Source organism: Phodopus roborovskii, unplaced genomic scaffold (assembly GCF_943737965.1).
Source record: "Phodopus roborovskii unplaced genomic scaffold, PHOROB, whole genome shotgun sequence".
NCBI classification, from domain to species: Eukaryota; Metazoa; Chordata; class Mammalia; order Rodentia; family Cricetidae; genus Phodopus; species Phodopus roborovskii.
This window is the reverse complement of record NW_026125778.1, coordinates 257,267-274,219: the sequence shown is the minus strand read 5'-3', so window position 1 is coordinate 274,219 and position 16,953 is coordinate 257,267. Positions and strand designations below refer to the sequence as shown.

General features: G+C 46.5%; 1 protein-coding gene across 5 annotated transcripts in view; it reads left to right on the top strand.

Moving 5' to 3' along the window:
* Mamld1 (mastermind like domain containing 1) overlaps positions 1 to 16,539 on the top strand; it is a 133,813-nt gene extending 117,274 nt beyond the window's left edge. For 4 of the 5 annotated variants that reach the window (XM_051178631.1, XM_051178628.1, XM_051178629.1 and 1 more), the window contains 2 exons: positions 12,148 to 12,232; positions 14,336 to 16,539. In XM_051178631.1, the coding sequence (XP_051034588.1) occupies positions 12,148 to 12,232; positions 14,336 to 15,405 (1,155 nt within the window). In that variant the 3' untranslated portion in view covers positions 15,406 to 16,539. Of the gene's footprint in view, positions 1 to 6,108; positions 6,353 to 12,147; positions 12,233 to 14,335 lie in introns of all 5 variants that reach the window. The other variant, XM_051178632.1, reaches the window with a different exon arrangement.
* Positions 16,540 to 16,953: the final 414 nt, after the last annotated feature.

Below are 16,953 nucleotides of genomic sequence, written 5' to 3'. Positions count from 1 at the left end.
TGCAGAGACCTGCTTATTTCTTCAACACCTTTGAGCCAACAGAGTTTCTGTTGGCCTCCACCTCATCTTTCCCACCTTCCAGTACCAGAGAATCTGATGGTCCTGCTCTAGAGTATAGTGATGATTTCACCACACAGACCAAGCTGTTTTGCCATGTTCCCCTCTGCTGACTTGTGATTCCCCCTCAGCTGAGTTGTCAGTCTGCTCTGCTGTCAGTGTGGTTTTTATTTAATGGCTTTGTTTGGTGGTGGTGGTGGCACTACTGCTATTGTTTTCAGGTGTGGTCTGGCTATGTATCCCAAATTATCCTGGGACCCTGCATCTGAGCAGTCCTCTCCCCTGACTTGCTCTTCTACAGTAGCTATAGTCATGCCTGTCAGGTCTGCTTCTTAGATTCACAAATTATGGTGCTATTACCTCTCCTCCTAGCCTCCTTTTCCCGGTGGGAATTTGTTTTTAAAAGCAAAATTAAACATAGAGGCTTGCTGTAGTTTCATGAATCTTTGGAAGGGAATGAATTTAGGTGCATGCATTAGATCTGCTGTTTAAAGCCGGAAGTCCTCAAAGGAAATCCTGCCACTCCCTTCCTTAGTGTCCGAACTCGACTGTCAATTGGATGGCTCCTTTGCAAACCCAGAGCCTAGGAGTAATGAATGCTTACTCTGCCTAGCAAAGAGGGAGAAGGAACATGAAATTGGGAGGACACTACTTCATCTTGAAGTGCAATGATTAGATGCCTAGAGTTTTTGTTTGTTTGTTTTTTTAAGTCAGACCCTGGCTCAGCCTCCAGCTCTGCTACTTGCTTACCACAGGTTTTTGTGATAGCTGCAATTAGGAGAGACTCTGGCTGATTGGAATACTTCTGTGTAGCTAAGGTGTGTGGTTTCTGCCTCTTATTTAAGGGGAACAGAAACTGCACCACATAGCCTAAAACTGTGATATAAAGAAAAGAGATTATTAGGGACATTTTAACTCCCAGAGGTCTCTAGTCATAAGTGTATTCTTGTATATGAGACACACTTAAGAATAGTATCCCTTCCTTTGCTTCACTTTGTGCTTCAACTGAGGGTTGTAGTGAACTTCAAAGTGCCTACTCCTTATGATTATGCTACTGAAATAGGGCTGTCCACACCATTGAGCCATCTGCTATAGTTGGTTCCATGTGTCATCTGCAGGCTTTTCTGCCTGAAGGAAAACAAAGGAACTGCAAAAGGAACTGCAAGCATATGCTAATGTTGACGGAGGTCAATTTCTTTATGTTTTTTCCTTGATATTGTCTGAGAATTCCACAATGCATATAATGTGATTTGAACACATCTACTCCCATTTCCTGCCCTATTATTCCTCTCCTGTCCGCCAACACTGTTCGCTTCCAATATCACTACTCTTTATTTTTTTTAAATCTACTTGGTGTTGCCTGCATATGTAGTGTTTACACAGGTCTAGTGCATGTATTCACAACTCATATGTGTGACTGCCCTGTTGTCTGGAAAAGTCTGTATTATTGTAGTCACCTACTTCCTTTGCTCCTATAATCTTCCACTTAGAGCTTGTGAGGGAAGGAGTATGATATAGTATGACATAGGTGCCCCATTTATGTCTAAGCACTCGCAGTCTCTTATCCTCTTCATGTTAACCAGTTGTGGGTTTCCAGGTTAATCACCATCTATTGCAAAAAGAAGCTTCTCTGATGAGGGTTAAGACATTTTCTAATCTATGGGAATAAAAATACCTTGGGAGACCATTTAATACTATGCTCATCTAGCACACTAACCATGGTAGCTTCTTTCCCAACATCTACGACCTAGCCAGTCATGGGATTTTGGACCAATTATTAACAGTACCAGGGTAGTTTCGCCATATAGGAGGCCTTCAACCACATCAGAAAGTAGTTGTGCCATGCTATAATACTGGTGCCACTATTGTACCAGTTGGCATATCTTGCTAGGATACTTGCTTTTGAAGCTCACAGTATTCACAGTTGAGAGAGATTAACAACTCCTTTTCTCCTCAAAGTAGCGTGCACAGTATCTTTCAGCTTATGAATGCTAGTCAGTAGGGATGAAGTTTCCAGATCAGAACCAGCTTGATTTGTCCAGGTTCTATGGCACAGATATATAGTGTATTCAACAATGGGGTCTTACCATGGAGTTCGGAAGACTAATAGGGATTGTCTGTAATGATTGGAAGCCCATAGGACCCCACTGACCAACAACCTAAAAAGAGGCAACCCATGACTGGCACTGAGCTTTTATTTGATAACCTATAGTATCTGTAGAGCTGCCCCCCGGCCCCGTTATAGGGTAACTCAATTTAAATACATTTCATACATTTATAGATGTATACTTTACTAATTTTCTACAGTAATAGGTTTCCATATGGTTAATTCAAATGTCTTTCCTGTTAGTTAGCCCTCCTCATACTTCCTCCTCTGCCTTGCCCTCCCATATCCTATCCCAGGCAAGCATTCTTGATTTACTATTACTTGTTTCCACTTTGCACCAAAAGTGTTCTTCCCATGACTCCTTAGTAGTTTCCTTACTGCTATGGATGAATGGAAGTCCCTTCCTTGAGTAATATCTGTTTTTTTTCCTTTATAATTTAAATTTGAAACAAGCTTGTTTTACATGTCAATCCCAGTTCCCTCATCCTCCCATCTTTCCCTACCACCCCCACCAAACCCCAGTCAATCCCCTTTCTGCTCCCAGGGAGGGTGAGACCTTCCATGGGGAGTCTTCAAAGTCTGCCATATCATTTGGAGCAGGGTCCAGGCCCTCCCCCACGTGTCTAGGCTGAGGGAGTATCCCTCTATGTGGAATGGGCTCCCAAAGTCCATTTATACACTAGGGATAAAAACTGATTCACTACCAGAGGCCCCATAGACTGCCCAGTCCTCCTAACTGACACCACATTCAAGGGGTCTGGGTCAGTCCTATGCTGATTTCTCAGCTATCAGAGTGGGGAGCAAGAGCTCCCCCTTGTTCAGGTAAGCAGGTTCTCTGGGTTTCCCCAGCCTGGTCTTGATCCCTTTGTTCATCACTCCTCCCTCTCTGCAACTGGATACCAGGAGTTCAGCTCAGTGTTTAGCTGTGGGTGTCTGCTTCTGCTTCCATCAGCTACCAGATGAAGAAGGTTCTAGGATGTCATATAAGGTAGTCATCAATCTCATGATTCGGGAAGGTCATTTAAGGTAGCCTCTCTACTATTGCTTAAATTGTTAGATGAGTTCATCCTTGTAGATCTCTGGGCATTTCTCTAGAGTCAGTTTTCTCTTCAGATCTATAATGGGTCCCTCTATTATGCTTTCTTTCTCTCCTCTCTCTACCTCTCTCTCTCTCTCTCTCTCTCTCTCTCTCTCTCTCTCTCTCTCTCTCTCTCTCTCTCTCTCTCTCTCTCGTTCTCCTCTATTCTTTTCCTGTCTCAATCTCCCTATTCCCTCATGCCCACCTCTGCCCTCCTCTTCTCCCTTTCTCTTTCTCTGAAATTCCTCTTCCCTCCCTCTATACTCCCAGTTTGCTCAGGGGATCTTGTCCCTTTCCCCTTCTGTGAGGGACCATGTATGTCTCTCTTAAGGTCCTCCTTGTATCCTAGCTTCTCTGGTGGTGTGAATTGTAGGCTGTTAATCCTTTGCTCTATGTTTAAAATCTATATATGAGTGAGTACATACCTTGTTTGTCTTTTTGTGACTGGGTTAGCTCACTCAGGATGGTTTCTTCCATTTCCATCCATTTTCCTGCAATTTCAGGATTCCATTGTGTTTTTCTGCTGAGTAGTACTCCATTGTGTAAATGTGCCACATTTTCTCCATCCATTCTTCATTTGAGGGGCATCTAGGTTGCTTCCAGGTTCTGGCTATTACAAACAATGCTGCTATGAACATAGTTGAAAAGCTGTGCATGTTGTATGAATGTGCGTTTTTTGGGGATATGCCAAAGAGTGGAATTACTGGATCTTGAGGTACTGCCTGAGGAACCACCATACTGATTTCCAAAGTGACTGTACAAGTTTGCACTCCCACCCACAATGGAGGAGTGTTCCCCTCTCTCCACATCCTCTCCAGAATAAACTGTCTTTGGCACTTTTGATTTTAGCCATTCTGACTGGAGTAAGAGGGTATCCCTTGAACAATTTCATCACCAAATCTTTCATCACTAAATCTTTTCAAGATGTAAAATTACAGAGGATTCCTGAGAAACTTAAAAATAAAACTTTCATTCTCTACAGATGAGCCCAATTTTTGGTTTACAGTCTCATCGTGGAGTAGGGCAAGTCTTCAGAACCTGAGAAATATGTGTCTATCAGGACTTTTCAAATTTGGTGTTTAACGGCACTATGGAGGTAGAGGCAAGAAGATTAGGAATTTAAGGTCAATCTCAACTATATAGTGGGTTCAGTATGTTCAAACATACCATAAGAACTTGTTTCTGAAAAGTTGCTATAGAATAGTATTCAGAGTTCTCAAGGGGCTAAGCATGTAGGCATGAAGAATTAAGAATACAAGAAAATCACATTTTTCCTCTGCCTCACTCTGATGACCTCTCTCTAAGGACAAATGGGAGCTTGATGAGCTGCCCAAGTAGAGTGGCACTGAGCTTGCTAACTAGGACAAATGTCATTATAATATCAAAGAAATGTTTGATCTTCGGAGGGGGATTGTTGGCCTGTTTATTTTAGATAGACATGTTACTTCTAAAATAGTCTAGGTAGTCAGTCATTTTCTTTTTGCTGTATTTAAATAGGTATAATTCATTCTTAAAATGTCTGGAATCTCCCCTGGAACACCTCATCTGTACTTTCACTGTAACACATTTCCACTTCAAAGCTTATTTTCTATTTCACAACTTAGTAACCCAGTACATGCTACTGGGATTTGGGAATGAAGCAAACCCATGTCCACATCTTGCTTTGGTACTAAATAGCTGTGTGACTTTGGGCAACTTAGTTAATCTCTCTGGGTCTCCATATCCTCCTCTGAAAGTAAAGACTGTAATAGCCCCTGCTTCATAGACCGTTAGGACAGAGGTAAACCAAATGTTTAAAGCCCTTGAGTTAATTAGTCCAAAGAGCACAGTAAATGATCAATAAATTTACCAGTGTAGCTTTTATTGTTATTTTAAGTAATATATGCATAGGTGATCACTAAGTATCTTTTTTAGTGAGTGGAATGCATCCAAATGTTTTTCTTGAAATTCAGGGATTGAATATTCCCCTTTCCCATGGGCTGCTGGGTAGACACTGTGAAGCACTTACAGCTCAAAATGAAAAACAAGAGACACTGCTGGATACAGGAAAGAAGGCTTTCCCAATCCCTTGAGGCATGACTGCTGCTAGACAATTGTATGCTTGTCAGAGTGTCAAGGCTCTGTTGACCACCTATTTGACTTTTGCCTTTGCTAATGTGGGCATCAAGATAAAGTTATTTCCATTTCCTGTCTGAAGGAGCTGGGTCATAGATTTCACACCCTCTGAACTGGTAAAATCCCTGTCTTGTAAACAACATGGCAAGGGAGCTCATGTCCACACTAGCCCTAAAACCTTAAAGCCCTGCCCGGGTCTGGTGCAGTAAGGGCTGCAGCTTGGGGCCTAGCTGAGACGAGGCACATTCGTGACTGGTTTTGCACTCACCTCAGGATATCTATACACTAGTGCCTACAAACCATGGTTGAGTAGGATTTTTTGTTGTGAGGGCAGGGTGAGGGTGGGAGGGATCCAAATATGTCAAAGTCATTGTCAATCAATGAACCAGCTATCTGACTTAGCTTTATTCCTGCTTCCAACAAGAAAGTGACTGCTTAAGGAAGGATATCACTCGTATGAAATCCTTTTTATTCCCCCAAACCAACCAAAAATACATAAAGAAGCATTGGTGCTCCAGGGAGAAGTAAATGTCACACAGTATGTGCATTTTCTGTGGAGAGAGACCATACCTTCTAACTGATCCATAGAAAGCTACGAGCACAAAGATATTTGGTTTTGTTTCCCCAAACCAGTTGATGTGTGTAAGCACAACACTCAAAGAACCCCATTAGTATGTCAGGTCAGTGACAAAATCAGTCAGAAGCCTTTTGTGGCCAAACAGCTGATGGATTGTTCAATCGGTTGTTGTAGACTCATGTAGACAAAGCCTGCAAGCTTGGGGAAGCCAGGCCTCCCCAGGTCAGCCTCGGGCGACAGCCCCCATCCCGACAGGCCCTGGGGAGTGAGTCCTTCCTGCCTGGCAGCTCCTTTGCTCATGAGCTGGCCCGAGTCACCTCCTCGTACAGCACCTCAGAGGCAGCCCCCTGGGGCGGCTGGGATCCGAAGGCCTGGAGGCAGGTGCCTGCTCCACTACTGCCTAGCTGCGATGCTGCAGGTAAGTCAACCCCCTGTGCCTCGCTTTCCTCATCTGTCAGCTGGGGCACATTCCCCTGCTCAGCCTGCCAGCCTGCCTCATGGGGATTTGGGAGGAACTCAGGAGGTGACAGCTCTGAAAAGTAGGCCCTTTGCAACCAACCGATAGGGCTCTATACAACTATGGGGGATTTCTAGTACCTTCTACACTTCTTTCTTCTTAGCATTCTTTGGCAAAGTGAAGAACTCAAGCAGAGTAGTTCAAGCAGCTTGACCTCACCTCTAGAAAGAGTTGGTGATTGCTTAAAACAATCTCTCCATTGACACCCACCTTCTAGCAACCCATTTGCTTATTTACCTGCCTGCCTGCTTGCCTGCCTGTCCTTGTGTCCAGGCTGGGAGACTGTACCTCCAAATCTCCTACCCAGTGCCTGCCTGTCTGATGCCTAGTGAGAATTCAGGAACTCTCTCTCCTGACAGTAATCTGCTATGGACTCTACACCCCATACTATTCTTTGGCCTCACTCAGGACTCCTGCTCTAGAAGTGGGCAGCTGGATCACCCTCCTAAAGGACAGGCAGTCTAGGGGGACATGTTTCAGTGTTTTATGGCAAGCCTACCAAAGTTATCTATGAATTTAGCTCAGCCTCTCTCTCAATTCTTGAGTCTGGAAGGAATAACTGCATGCTTCAGAGTCCCATTAGTGGTCGTGAGAGCAAGGTGATGGATACCAGCCTTGGCAGAAGATTTCATTTGAACCAAAGAATTATTGTTCTGAGGCCTGAAATATCAATGCCCACCGGATGTCTGCCCTATCTGTACAGAAACCTGCAGAAGATGGTCATCGAGCTGAAAGGCCTCCTGAGATTCTGGCCTTTAATGGAAATTCTGCTTTAGTACACACAGCTTTGTTCTCTTTATCCTGCGTGCCCTGGCCTGGAAGAACAAGCCGTGCTTTCCAGTCAAGAGCTATTGATTTCTCTCCCTCAGATTCACAGCACTGCTTAGCTGCCCCTCCCCTGCTTCAGCTGAAAGCAGAAGAACCTTGTCCAAGCCAAAGCTTCCAAAGAAACTTAATTAGCAAAACCTCAGGAGACTCTGTCCACTTTGAATGGCATGTTTTCACCTGGCCCTGCCCAGCTCTTTCTTGGCCACAGAAGCCATATGAGAAGATCGCTGCCAGCTTGACTGAAGGGTTCCTATTCCGAACATTACTAATTCTGTGCCAAGACCAGTGCCTTTCATGGTGGAGTGAATGAATGCACAGTGCAGTGCAGTGACGTGTCTGCATTCCTTCTCAGTCCCTGATCTCTGCAGCCAGTGGGGTAGAGTGAATCAGGTATTGCAGGGACAGAAGAAACACAAGGCTCCCTTCCTGAGGATCATGCGCAGCATTTAAAACAAACACTGCTGGGATGGATCATCCAGCCCTGAAGCCACCAGGACCAGGTTGGGGGAGGGTACCTATACAGACCTTGGTCAAGGGCAAAGAGAGCCCTAAGGTACAAATGACCTTCACAAAGTTATGTCATTCCCTTTTGGTGACATTTTTGTGAAGCCCCCAGTGAAGGCTTCAGAACACTCTAAGGGTAGCTCTAGTACTGTGAGTGAAGTATGTAGTCATTTATGCCAAGTGACAGGGAATGAACTCAGCAGCCAATTACCACCCTGGGCCTTGCATAATAAAGAAATGGTATGGCACATCTGGTGATAGAATGACCTGAGGACTCTGCTCATGCCTGACCACTGGGTGCCCCTTCACCTTACCAACATTCCTTTAGAGGACAAACTACCTCCAGTGATTGACTTGTGTCTTCCCAATATCCCTGTCTAGTATAAGCTCCACAAGGGTAGAGCCATTCAGCAATGCTCTCAGGATGGAAGCAGCATGGCCCTGAGCATAGCAGCTGTAAACATTTGTCAGCTGACTGCTAAAGGGACTGGCTGAGTTACCCTGCAAGCGTCATCTTCCCACATAGTCTTCAGGCAGATAGGATTGGAGGAACTCAGAGTCATAAGCATGCGAGACTGACTTTCAAGTCTGACTTCCCAAGTCTACAAAAGAACGTAGTAGTGTAATAAGCCATGCCAGCGCTCATTAACCTTTGGGATGAATAGCTGAATGCCTTCTGTAGCCACGCGGGCTGGCTTCCATGGAGACTCTCAAAAGGCAATACCTGCTGCAGGAGCATGTTGGAGGTGCCTTGTAGGAAAAGCATGAGCCCTTCTTCTCTCTTTTTCCCTTTCCATTCCGTTTCTCCTTCCTTCTCCTTTTCACTCATCTATTTGCCCCATCTTCTATCCCTCTCCCTTATCTCCCTTTCCTCCTCCCATTCATTACATTCTCTTTTCCCTTCCTCCCACTACCTTTATCCCTCTCTTCCTGCGCCCTATCTTCCCTCCTCCTCTTTCTCAACTCTTTTTCCCTTCCTATCCTCCTCTTCGTCCCTCCTTCAATACTCTGTTTTCCTACAGGGTAGAGAATCACAGGGTAGGTAATGTCTGTTCAAATCATGCCCAAAAAGGGTATGTCCAGTTTCTGCTGGCTTCCTTGGCCCTACCTATTCAAGTTGGAGAGTCCCTTTGTGTAACTGTTGATCTGGTTAACACCTAATTTTTCCTCTTCAGGAATGAGAGAGAGGACCAAGGCTGTGGCACGGGGGGCTACAGGAGACATTAAAATGCTGGCTAGAGCTGATGTAGTGCAGCTCGCTTCTGGCATGGCCTATGATGAGATGTGTGCTGCTGATAGGCAGAGGCAGGGTTAGGCAGCCCACGCCTTTTGCCTCTTTCCTGCTTGGCACATAAGTCAAGGCACTAGTGTCCCAAAAGCCCCCAGAGACAAGTGGCCCTTACTGGCTTCTTGGGTACCAGCATGAAGCTTCCAGAAAGGCGGGACGTGTTGGTGAATATGGCTAAGTGGGGCTGGGAGAGGGTGAGACAGAGGAAGAAGTAAGGCTTCCGCTATTGAGACTCTGCTGGCCCCAACCTCAGGCTTCCTAGCTTGGCCATCGGGAGAGAAAGAGTCTTAGGCTCCACAAGGCCTGCCTACCAGTGTCCCATACAACGAGATTTGTATGAAGATTGCAGCTCTGGAAACTTGACATTTAATGACCCCTCCATCTGTGCTGAGAAAAAGCCACCAGACCTGGGCTATCCTTCACAAGAGGGAATCCAAGAGTGGACTGTCACCAAGCAGCAATTCTCAGCCACCATTTCCTCCTGGTCACTAAAACCATTTGTCATTTCCTGTTTTCTCCATTTTCCTATGGTTCTAATTGTCAGTGTCAAAAGGCAACAACTGTTTTCTTGGGGCTTATCTTTGGAGCACATTGACTCAGAACAAAGGATAGGAGCCTCGTCTGCCAAACAAAGGAAGCAGCCTCCTCTGGAGGCCTGGAGAGAATGCCTGGCTGCCTTTGCCAGGGACAGCAGGACCCTGGTGGGAGCAATGGGCTCCAGGGCAAAAAGCCAGCCCATGGAGGACATTGAGACTTGGGGGGGGGGGTCCTATGAAGCTGGCTGTCAGCATCCAGACAAGCCCAAAGCTGTTAGATCCTGGTCAGATCCTCCCCCCCCACACACACACACAGCCACTTTGGGCACTCTGTGATGTGTGCTTCCCTGAAGAAAATCTTCCCAGAACCATATTTATCCTTGTGAACCTAGCCCAGGTATCCAGTGGTCTATTTTATCTGGTAGGTTAGGTGGTCTAGGATGCCACCCTTTGACTAATGCCTTTCTTTCTGTTTGCCATGCCCCTGTACACACTCTGCCTATCGGTCCTCTGTCCCTTCGCACTTCTCTGTCCTACCTTGATTTCTGTTGCGTCACACTCTTAGTCTCCAGCTGTCCCCTGCCCTTACCCCAAGACAACTGTGATACTTGAATCAAATGAGGCAGACATTTCGGGGTAGAATGCAGGTGAGCTTGGACATCTTGGCCACACAGGCTGAAGTGAATGCAGTACTGGGCCCACCGTTATGAGGCATTGCACTTGCACAGCAATTTAATCCTTATTGAGCCTCACATGTCACATCAGTAATATGGAGACTTTAGAGCTTTCTCGGTGTCCTTAGGAGGAAAAACAGAAGTGAAAGAGCCATCTTTAAAAATGGTCACCCACACCGAGAATCTTCAGACAGACTGAAATGAAGTGGCCTGGGCTGGTCATTTGGCCCCCAGACTGCCTTTGGATTATGGCCTGATGACAGGAAACAGTGGGTGTGAAGTGTTTAGGACAGTGAGACAGAACCACCCCACCCCGACGCCCTCCAGATCCAGTGATTTAGTAGGAAGAGGGCAGCTCTCTTGGGCAGCAGAGGAGTCTCCCTCCACCTAGTACATCCAGATAGCCCCAGTGCGGGAGAAGGCAAGAGCTCCACAGGAAGCAGCCTAAGGTCAGGGCAGAAAAGCAAAGCCCAATTTGGGGAAGTGGCTTATGCTGTGGTCGTCCAGGTGCCATGGGTTTGTCCTCCGTGCCTTGGCAGGAACTGAGGCCAAGAGCTGCTGCCAGGCTTGTGAGCCGGGCACCCTCCCAAGCATAGGCCTTCTGTCCCCACCCACGGCCACACGCCAGCCCTGCTCAGTGCAGAGAAGGGCTCCTGAGAGCACTTTGCTGGAGAAACTGGCCCTACCCAGGCGTCGCATATCCTAGGATCCGATCTTCTGGCATCGGGGGTCACAAGGCCAGCAAGTGACCCAAGCGTGTGTGCTTCCGGGCGGCCACCTTGGATGGTTGGCACACTGGCACAGACTGTTTGGGAAGGGCAGAAAGGTGGAAGTGGCGGCAGGTGGTAAGAGAAGGTGAGGTCTGACGTGTGCCAAGTCACACCTTCATTCCAGTCACTGCCAGCCCCCGCCAACGTGAGGGGCTCAAGGCTGTCATCCATCACCATGCCCGGCCTTCAGGCTTCACTGGTAGCCTGCTTGTCATTTTGCCCTCGGTGCCATGAGCTGATTCCGAACAGGGCTTGTGGCCCTGAAGTAGGGCTGCTCCCCTTGAACACCCAGCTCACTTGGAGATGAAGACAGGAATTCCCTCCCACTCTCCATACTACATCAAGTCAGGGAGAAGGGAAGTGGCCAGTGAGTATCTGGCTGCTCTGAGTGTGGAATGGTGTGTCCATTAGACCACGTGACCATTCAGGACCACCTGGATCAAGCTTCAGTACTTACTCCATGACAGTTTTACAGAAGCGGGACAGTCACCAACAAATAGCCTAGAGATGCTCTGTTCTAGCCCTAGCAGCCCCAGCTCACCATCCATCCCTTGACTGGATAATTCAAAGTATTTATCCCTAGCCCCCATTGTTTGCCATCTTCAGGATATAGCTCCTTTAGCTCAAGCTCCCAGAGTGACATGCCCAGATACCCTGTTAGTACTGTGGGTCTGGTTTGGCCAAGTCAGAGTACTATAAGACTGTCACCTCCCTCCTTCTACATACTCTGCTTTCAATAATGCAGCCTGATGTTACATTTGCTCTTTTGGCAACCATATCTCACTGCTGACCCATCCTGAGCAGACAAACATCCAAAATGCCTAACTCTTTCTCTGTGTGCTTTTGCTATTGAGCTCTGTCTCTCCTGCTCTATCCTATGCTGTTACAGTTGGTTTCCTTAACCCAGATGCAGACTCTTTTATGTCTACTTGTGTGATCTTGTTCAGGAGGGTGGGACATGCATGCGAGTGTGTGTTGAAGTGTCCACTCATGCTTTTGCTGCACCACAGCCAAGTCCTAGGTCCCCACACAGCAATCCAAGGCTGATATTTCTTAGTATCTGTAATCTAATATGACATTTCCATCTTCTGTTTAGCAAGGGAAGCAGAGATCAGGTCCTATGGCAATGACCCCTAAGCAGCGGAATTCGTATATCGCCCAGCAGATGACTCAATTTCAAGGTAAGCAGAAAAGATAAGTGTTCCTAAAGGAGCCAGTGAGGTGGAGGGCCAGTTCATTTATGACCCTACAGGTTTTGCATGTGCTGTTAGAGGGACAGGAAGAAGTCTGAAAGTCACATCCTTAGTGCCCAGGGTAGGAATCTAACACTGAGAGCAGTTCACCTGCCTCTGAGAGCACTACCCATCCCAATAGAAAGCCTGACCATAATGGTTCCAGTATCACTGTAATTGAAGAGGGTGATTAAAAAGTCAGATCCATTAAATCCCCTATTCTGTTGTTGTTCATTGTGATCTGAAGATAGGATCTCACTCTAGAGCCCAAGCTACTCTTATACTCCAGATGTCCATGTGCTTCATCCTCCCAGTGTGTTGCACTTACAAAAGTACATCAATATTACCCCACTTTCAATGAGAAACAGGTCGCTTGGGGCCCTGCCTTGCCCCCCTTTAACACACATGTTCCAATTTATTTCTGATGGGTTTCAGTCCCTTAATCTAGAAGGTATGGGGAATGAAAAAGGAGTTGGAGATACTCTTCCTTATATAGTGGTTGTATGTGTGTGTGGGTGTTGCCATATCCTCCGCAGATAACTAAGGATTACTATCCTATATAATGGGTATCAGTCTCATCAATATGTATTAGCAGTGGTCAGCAAAAACCAGCTTCAACTTCATGGAGCTTACAGATGCACCAAGGCAACCTGAGTTAAACAACTCTCCAAGCTAGTGCCATGTTATGTAATTCACAGGTCCTGAATAAGCAGTGCTTAGCACTTGCTGGCTGGTCCTCACACAGGTAGCCTACATCTTTATTTCAGGCCCATGTTACCTAAACATCCGTGTTTCTCAATTCTTATGCAACACACCATGCTCCCTTTGACCTGGTAGCACCCAGGGCTGTGTCCTCCTGGCCAGACTGGAGTCAGCAAAAATAGGACTCAGGGGACTAGCTTTAGGAGGTCGGATCATAACAGAGGTGAAATACTTGCTTCGTTCTACAGAAAGATCGTAGGCATGGTTACAAGAAAGGGAGAAAATCTACTCATAGTGTCAAGCATAAGCTATTGGAAGATCACCCAGGCCAGGACTGCTCCCTACTTGACCCACAGCAAAGTCCAGCACCACCACTTACCTTAGTTCCCACTCTACCAGAAGTCCCAGTAAATATGGGTCACAGTGGCATGTCTGATAATGAAAAGAAACTCATCCCCAACCGAAAGCACTGAGGGTCTCACCTTTCATCTGCTCCTATGTCTCTGCCATGAGCATTCCAGGACATGAGGCTTCTGAGTTTCCAGTCTTTAGAAAAAGCCTCCACTGCAGTTCAGATCATATACACGTGAGCCTCTGGTCTGGGTACTGAGGCTGCTTAGGCTATGAGACTTTGGAAGGAACAGAGTATCCCTCACCCCTGTGTGTTACATTTATCAAGTAGAGAAACTAAGACAAGTCATGCATTCTGTTATCTAAGTGGCTGTTCTTTCTTTCTCAGGCCCTCCCCCACCTCTCCCTTCCTTCAAAATAGGAACCATCTGTTGAGGGATGGATAGTGCCAGAATATTAGAGTACATGTAATCCCAGTCCCTGCTTTCATAGAGCCTCCAATATACATCAAGAGGCAAAGAAATCAGTTGACATTTGAAGTCCAGCATTATCTGCTCTTTGTACAGCAATGGTTCTCAATCTGTGTGTCATGAGCCCCTTCGTGGGTCAAACGCCCCTTTCACAAGGGTAGCATATCAGATATCCTGCACATCAGATATTTACATTATAATTCACAATAGTAGCAAATGACAGTTAGGAAGTAGCAATGAAATAATTTTGTGGTTGGGAGTCACCATACAGAAGGAACTATACTAAAGGGTCCCCAGTATTAGGAAGGTTGAGGGCCACTGCTATAGTGACTGCTGTTAGCATGGGGAATTCTTAGGAGACCTTAATTCCAGGCGGCTGGCAAAGGAATGATGGGGCTCGGGAGGGACTGGGAGAAAGACAGCCACGGGTGAGGTTGAAGACTACATTGTGCCTGTAGCTCATGCCCAGTGACCACAGCCCAAATTCAGGACACCTTTGGAACTAATCCCTATGCCTCTTTCTATGCAGCAGTACAAGAAAAAGTCATCTCCAAGGGTAGCCAGACCAAGGCAAGACCCTCACCCAACCAGCATATGATGCCACCCAAAACTGAGCTCCTTCAGAACAATCTGATCCCAAGAATATTAGCACCCACAAATCACGTGGGTATTTTCTCATCAAGTCTGAAGAAGCAGCAAGTCAACACCCGCCTCCCATTTTCCATCTCCTCAGGCTTGGGTCAGGATCCCCTGAATAGCCTTGGCTCTGTCTGTCCCAAAGCCAGGGCCATGCCCCCAGAAGTGCCCCTGCCCAAGCTCTGTTTCAACCCCCTGGGCAGTCATCCCTTGATCCCCCATCAGCTCAGCCTCCCCCGTGTGCCAATCAAGTCTCCAGTGTTCAGTAATGCAGTCTGGAAAGTGGCAGCTGCGGCTGTAGCCATTCCAGTTTCAAAGGGATCATCACCCCTGAGCCAAGTAGATAGCATGCTGCAGCAGTTTCATAGCAACTCCATCATCTTTTCCAAGGCACCCATAAGTATACCCCCAACAGTCCTAGCATTTCCATGTCAGCAGGCTGTGGCTCAAGCCAATCACATGGCCCTAGGAGCCATGCCTGGCCGGAAGGTGCGAGCTTCTCTGGCCAGCCCCAGATTCAGCTTATTGGGTAATCAGAGCCTTGTGCAGAGCCCAGCACAGGGGCCAGTGCCTGTAGTAAGCATCAAGTCCCTCCAGCAGAGCATGGCCAGCTGCTCTCCCATGAGTCCTATTCAGGGACTGGAGCCACCAAGGTATGCAGCTGCTATTGTTGCCACTAGCCAGTCCCCAGGTACATTGATCAGAACTGGCACACTCCCTGAGCCACAGGACAATGTCTTGCCTCAGGCCCAGTCCCCAACAGATGGTCTGATTTCACCATCATCTGCAGGCAGTGAGGTGGATTTCATGGAAGAGCTTTTGGAAGGCTCCAATGTGGCCCCAGATGAAGACTGGGTGTGCAACTTGAGGCTGATAGATGACATTTTGGAACAGCATGCTGCTACCCAAAATGCTACAGCCCAGAATGCTGACCAAGTCACCCAGGGTGCTGAGGAGCTATAAAGCAAAGCAGGGTGCTCCAGAAAGACCCATGTTCTCACTCAAAAGAGTGGCCTGAATCTGCAGCCAACTTGAAACTGGCCCCAGACACCCACACTAGGCTCCTAGTTACAATCTGAATCCTGTCATCCCTGCCCATCCCTCTATCTACCTGATGAATAAAAAGCTGGTGATTTTTCAAGCTACTTGTATATATTTGAAAATTTTGTAAATGGTTTTCCTAATCATAAATGACAGAAGTATTTATACTTGGTTTTGTGGCTTTGTAAATAAAGTGGCAGCTTTGGTTTCAATAGAGTTGTGTTTGTTATACATTGTTCCAAATATGCAGACTGTGTTGTTCGCTCCAGTGATACCTTGTTAAACCAGGTGGCTGAGTCACTGAGGTTGTCATGCCACGAGAGATGTGGATGTGACCAAGGGGTGTTGTGCAAACTGACAAATGCCAAATAGAAAGCCACTTGGTCATTAATTTCCACTCCATTACAAACTGTACTCCCCTGTGTGACTCTATTTCTCACAAGCCTTTAAATCTCAGCTAATTCTTTCCTAATGAGCATTTACAGCAAAAGTCATGGTATGATTACGTGTCCCACAGAGACACTCATAGAAGGCCAAGAGCATCCCTTTGGTTTGGTTAGGAGAGGTGCAGAGATAGCCTTTGAGCTGAGCACTGTGTGAGCCTTCCCTTCCCTCTGTCACCTATGGTGACCTGCAGATGCAGAGAAAGCCCCAGCTTCAGACAGCTTTGGTGCACCATCACAGTGTGATGCTTTAAAGTCTGCTTTAAACCATTTGACACTCATTTTGATGTAAATCTCTGGGGTTTGGGGGGAAAGTCTGTAAACATTAATAGTTGATTTGGGGTTTGTCTTTAATAGTTTCTCTTTGCAGTTCTCGTCATGTATATTTAAGCGTCTATTAGAGAAAATCCACAGCCACTGTCCCGTAAACTTTTCTCAGTGTCCAGATTTTGTGTAATCACATTTTAATTGCCACCTTGTATTTTGATTCTACATTTGAAATCTGGCATCTATTTTGGGCCAGTGCAGTTTTTTTTGTTGTTGTTGTTATTGTTGTTGTTGTTGTTTTGGTTTTTCTCCCATTGTTCTGTAATAAACAGCCAGGAGAAAAGTGTCTCTGTGTTCTTATTTTCTTCAGGGAACCTCTAGTCCCCACAAATCCAAGTCAGGTAGGACTTTGGTACCCTCAGAAGCTGTTGTTTTTATCCTATGCATCACCAAAATGCTGCAGCAGAGTGTGTGTGTGAGTTCGAGTGTGTGTTTGAGAGAGAGAGAGAGAGAGAGAGAGAGAGAGAGAGAGAGAGAGAGCCTGTGCACATGCACACATGTGGGTGTGACAAATTTCTCAGCATGTGCTATGGAATGTTTTCTCATTAGGGCCCAGAAGCCCTAATGACCCCAGCCCTTCATCTTACAGAGGCAGAAACAGGCTTGCAGGCACTTTGGGAATTCCAGACTGGGGGCAAGAGTGGAGAAATTCTCTCTGAGATCCAGGGGCTCCTAACTACCATGGTTTTACTTTGTGGGA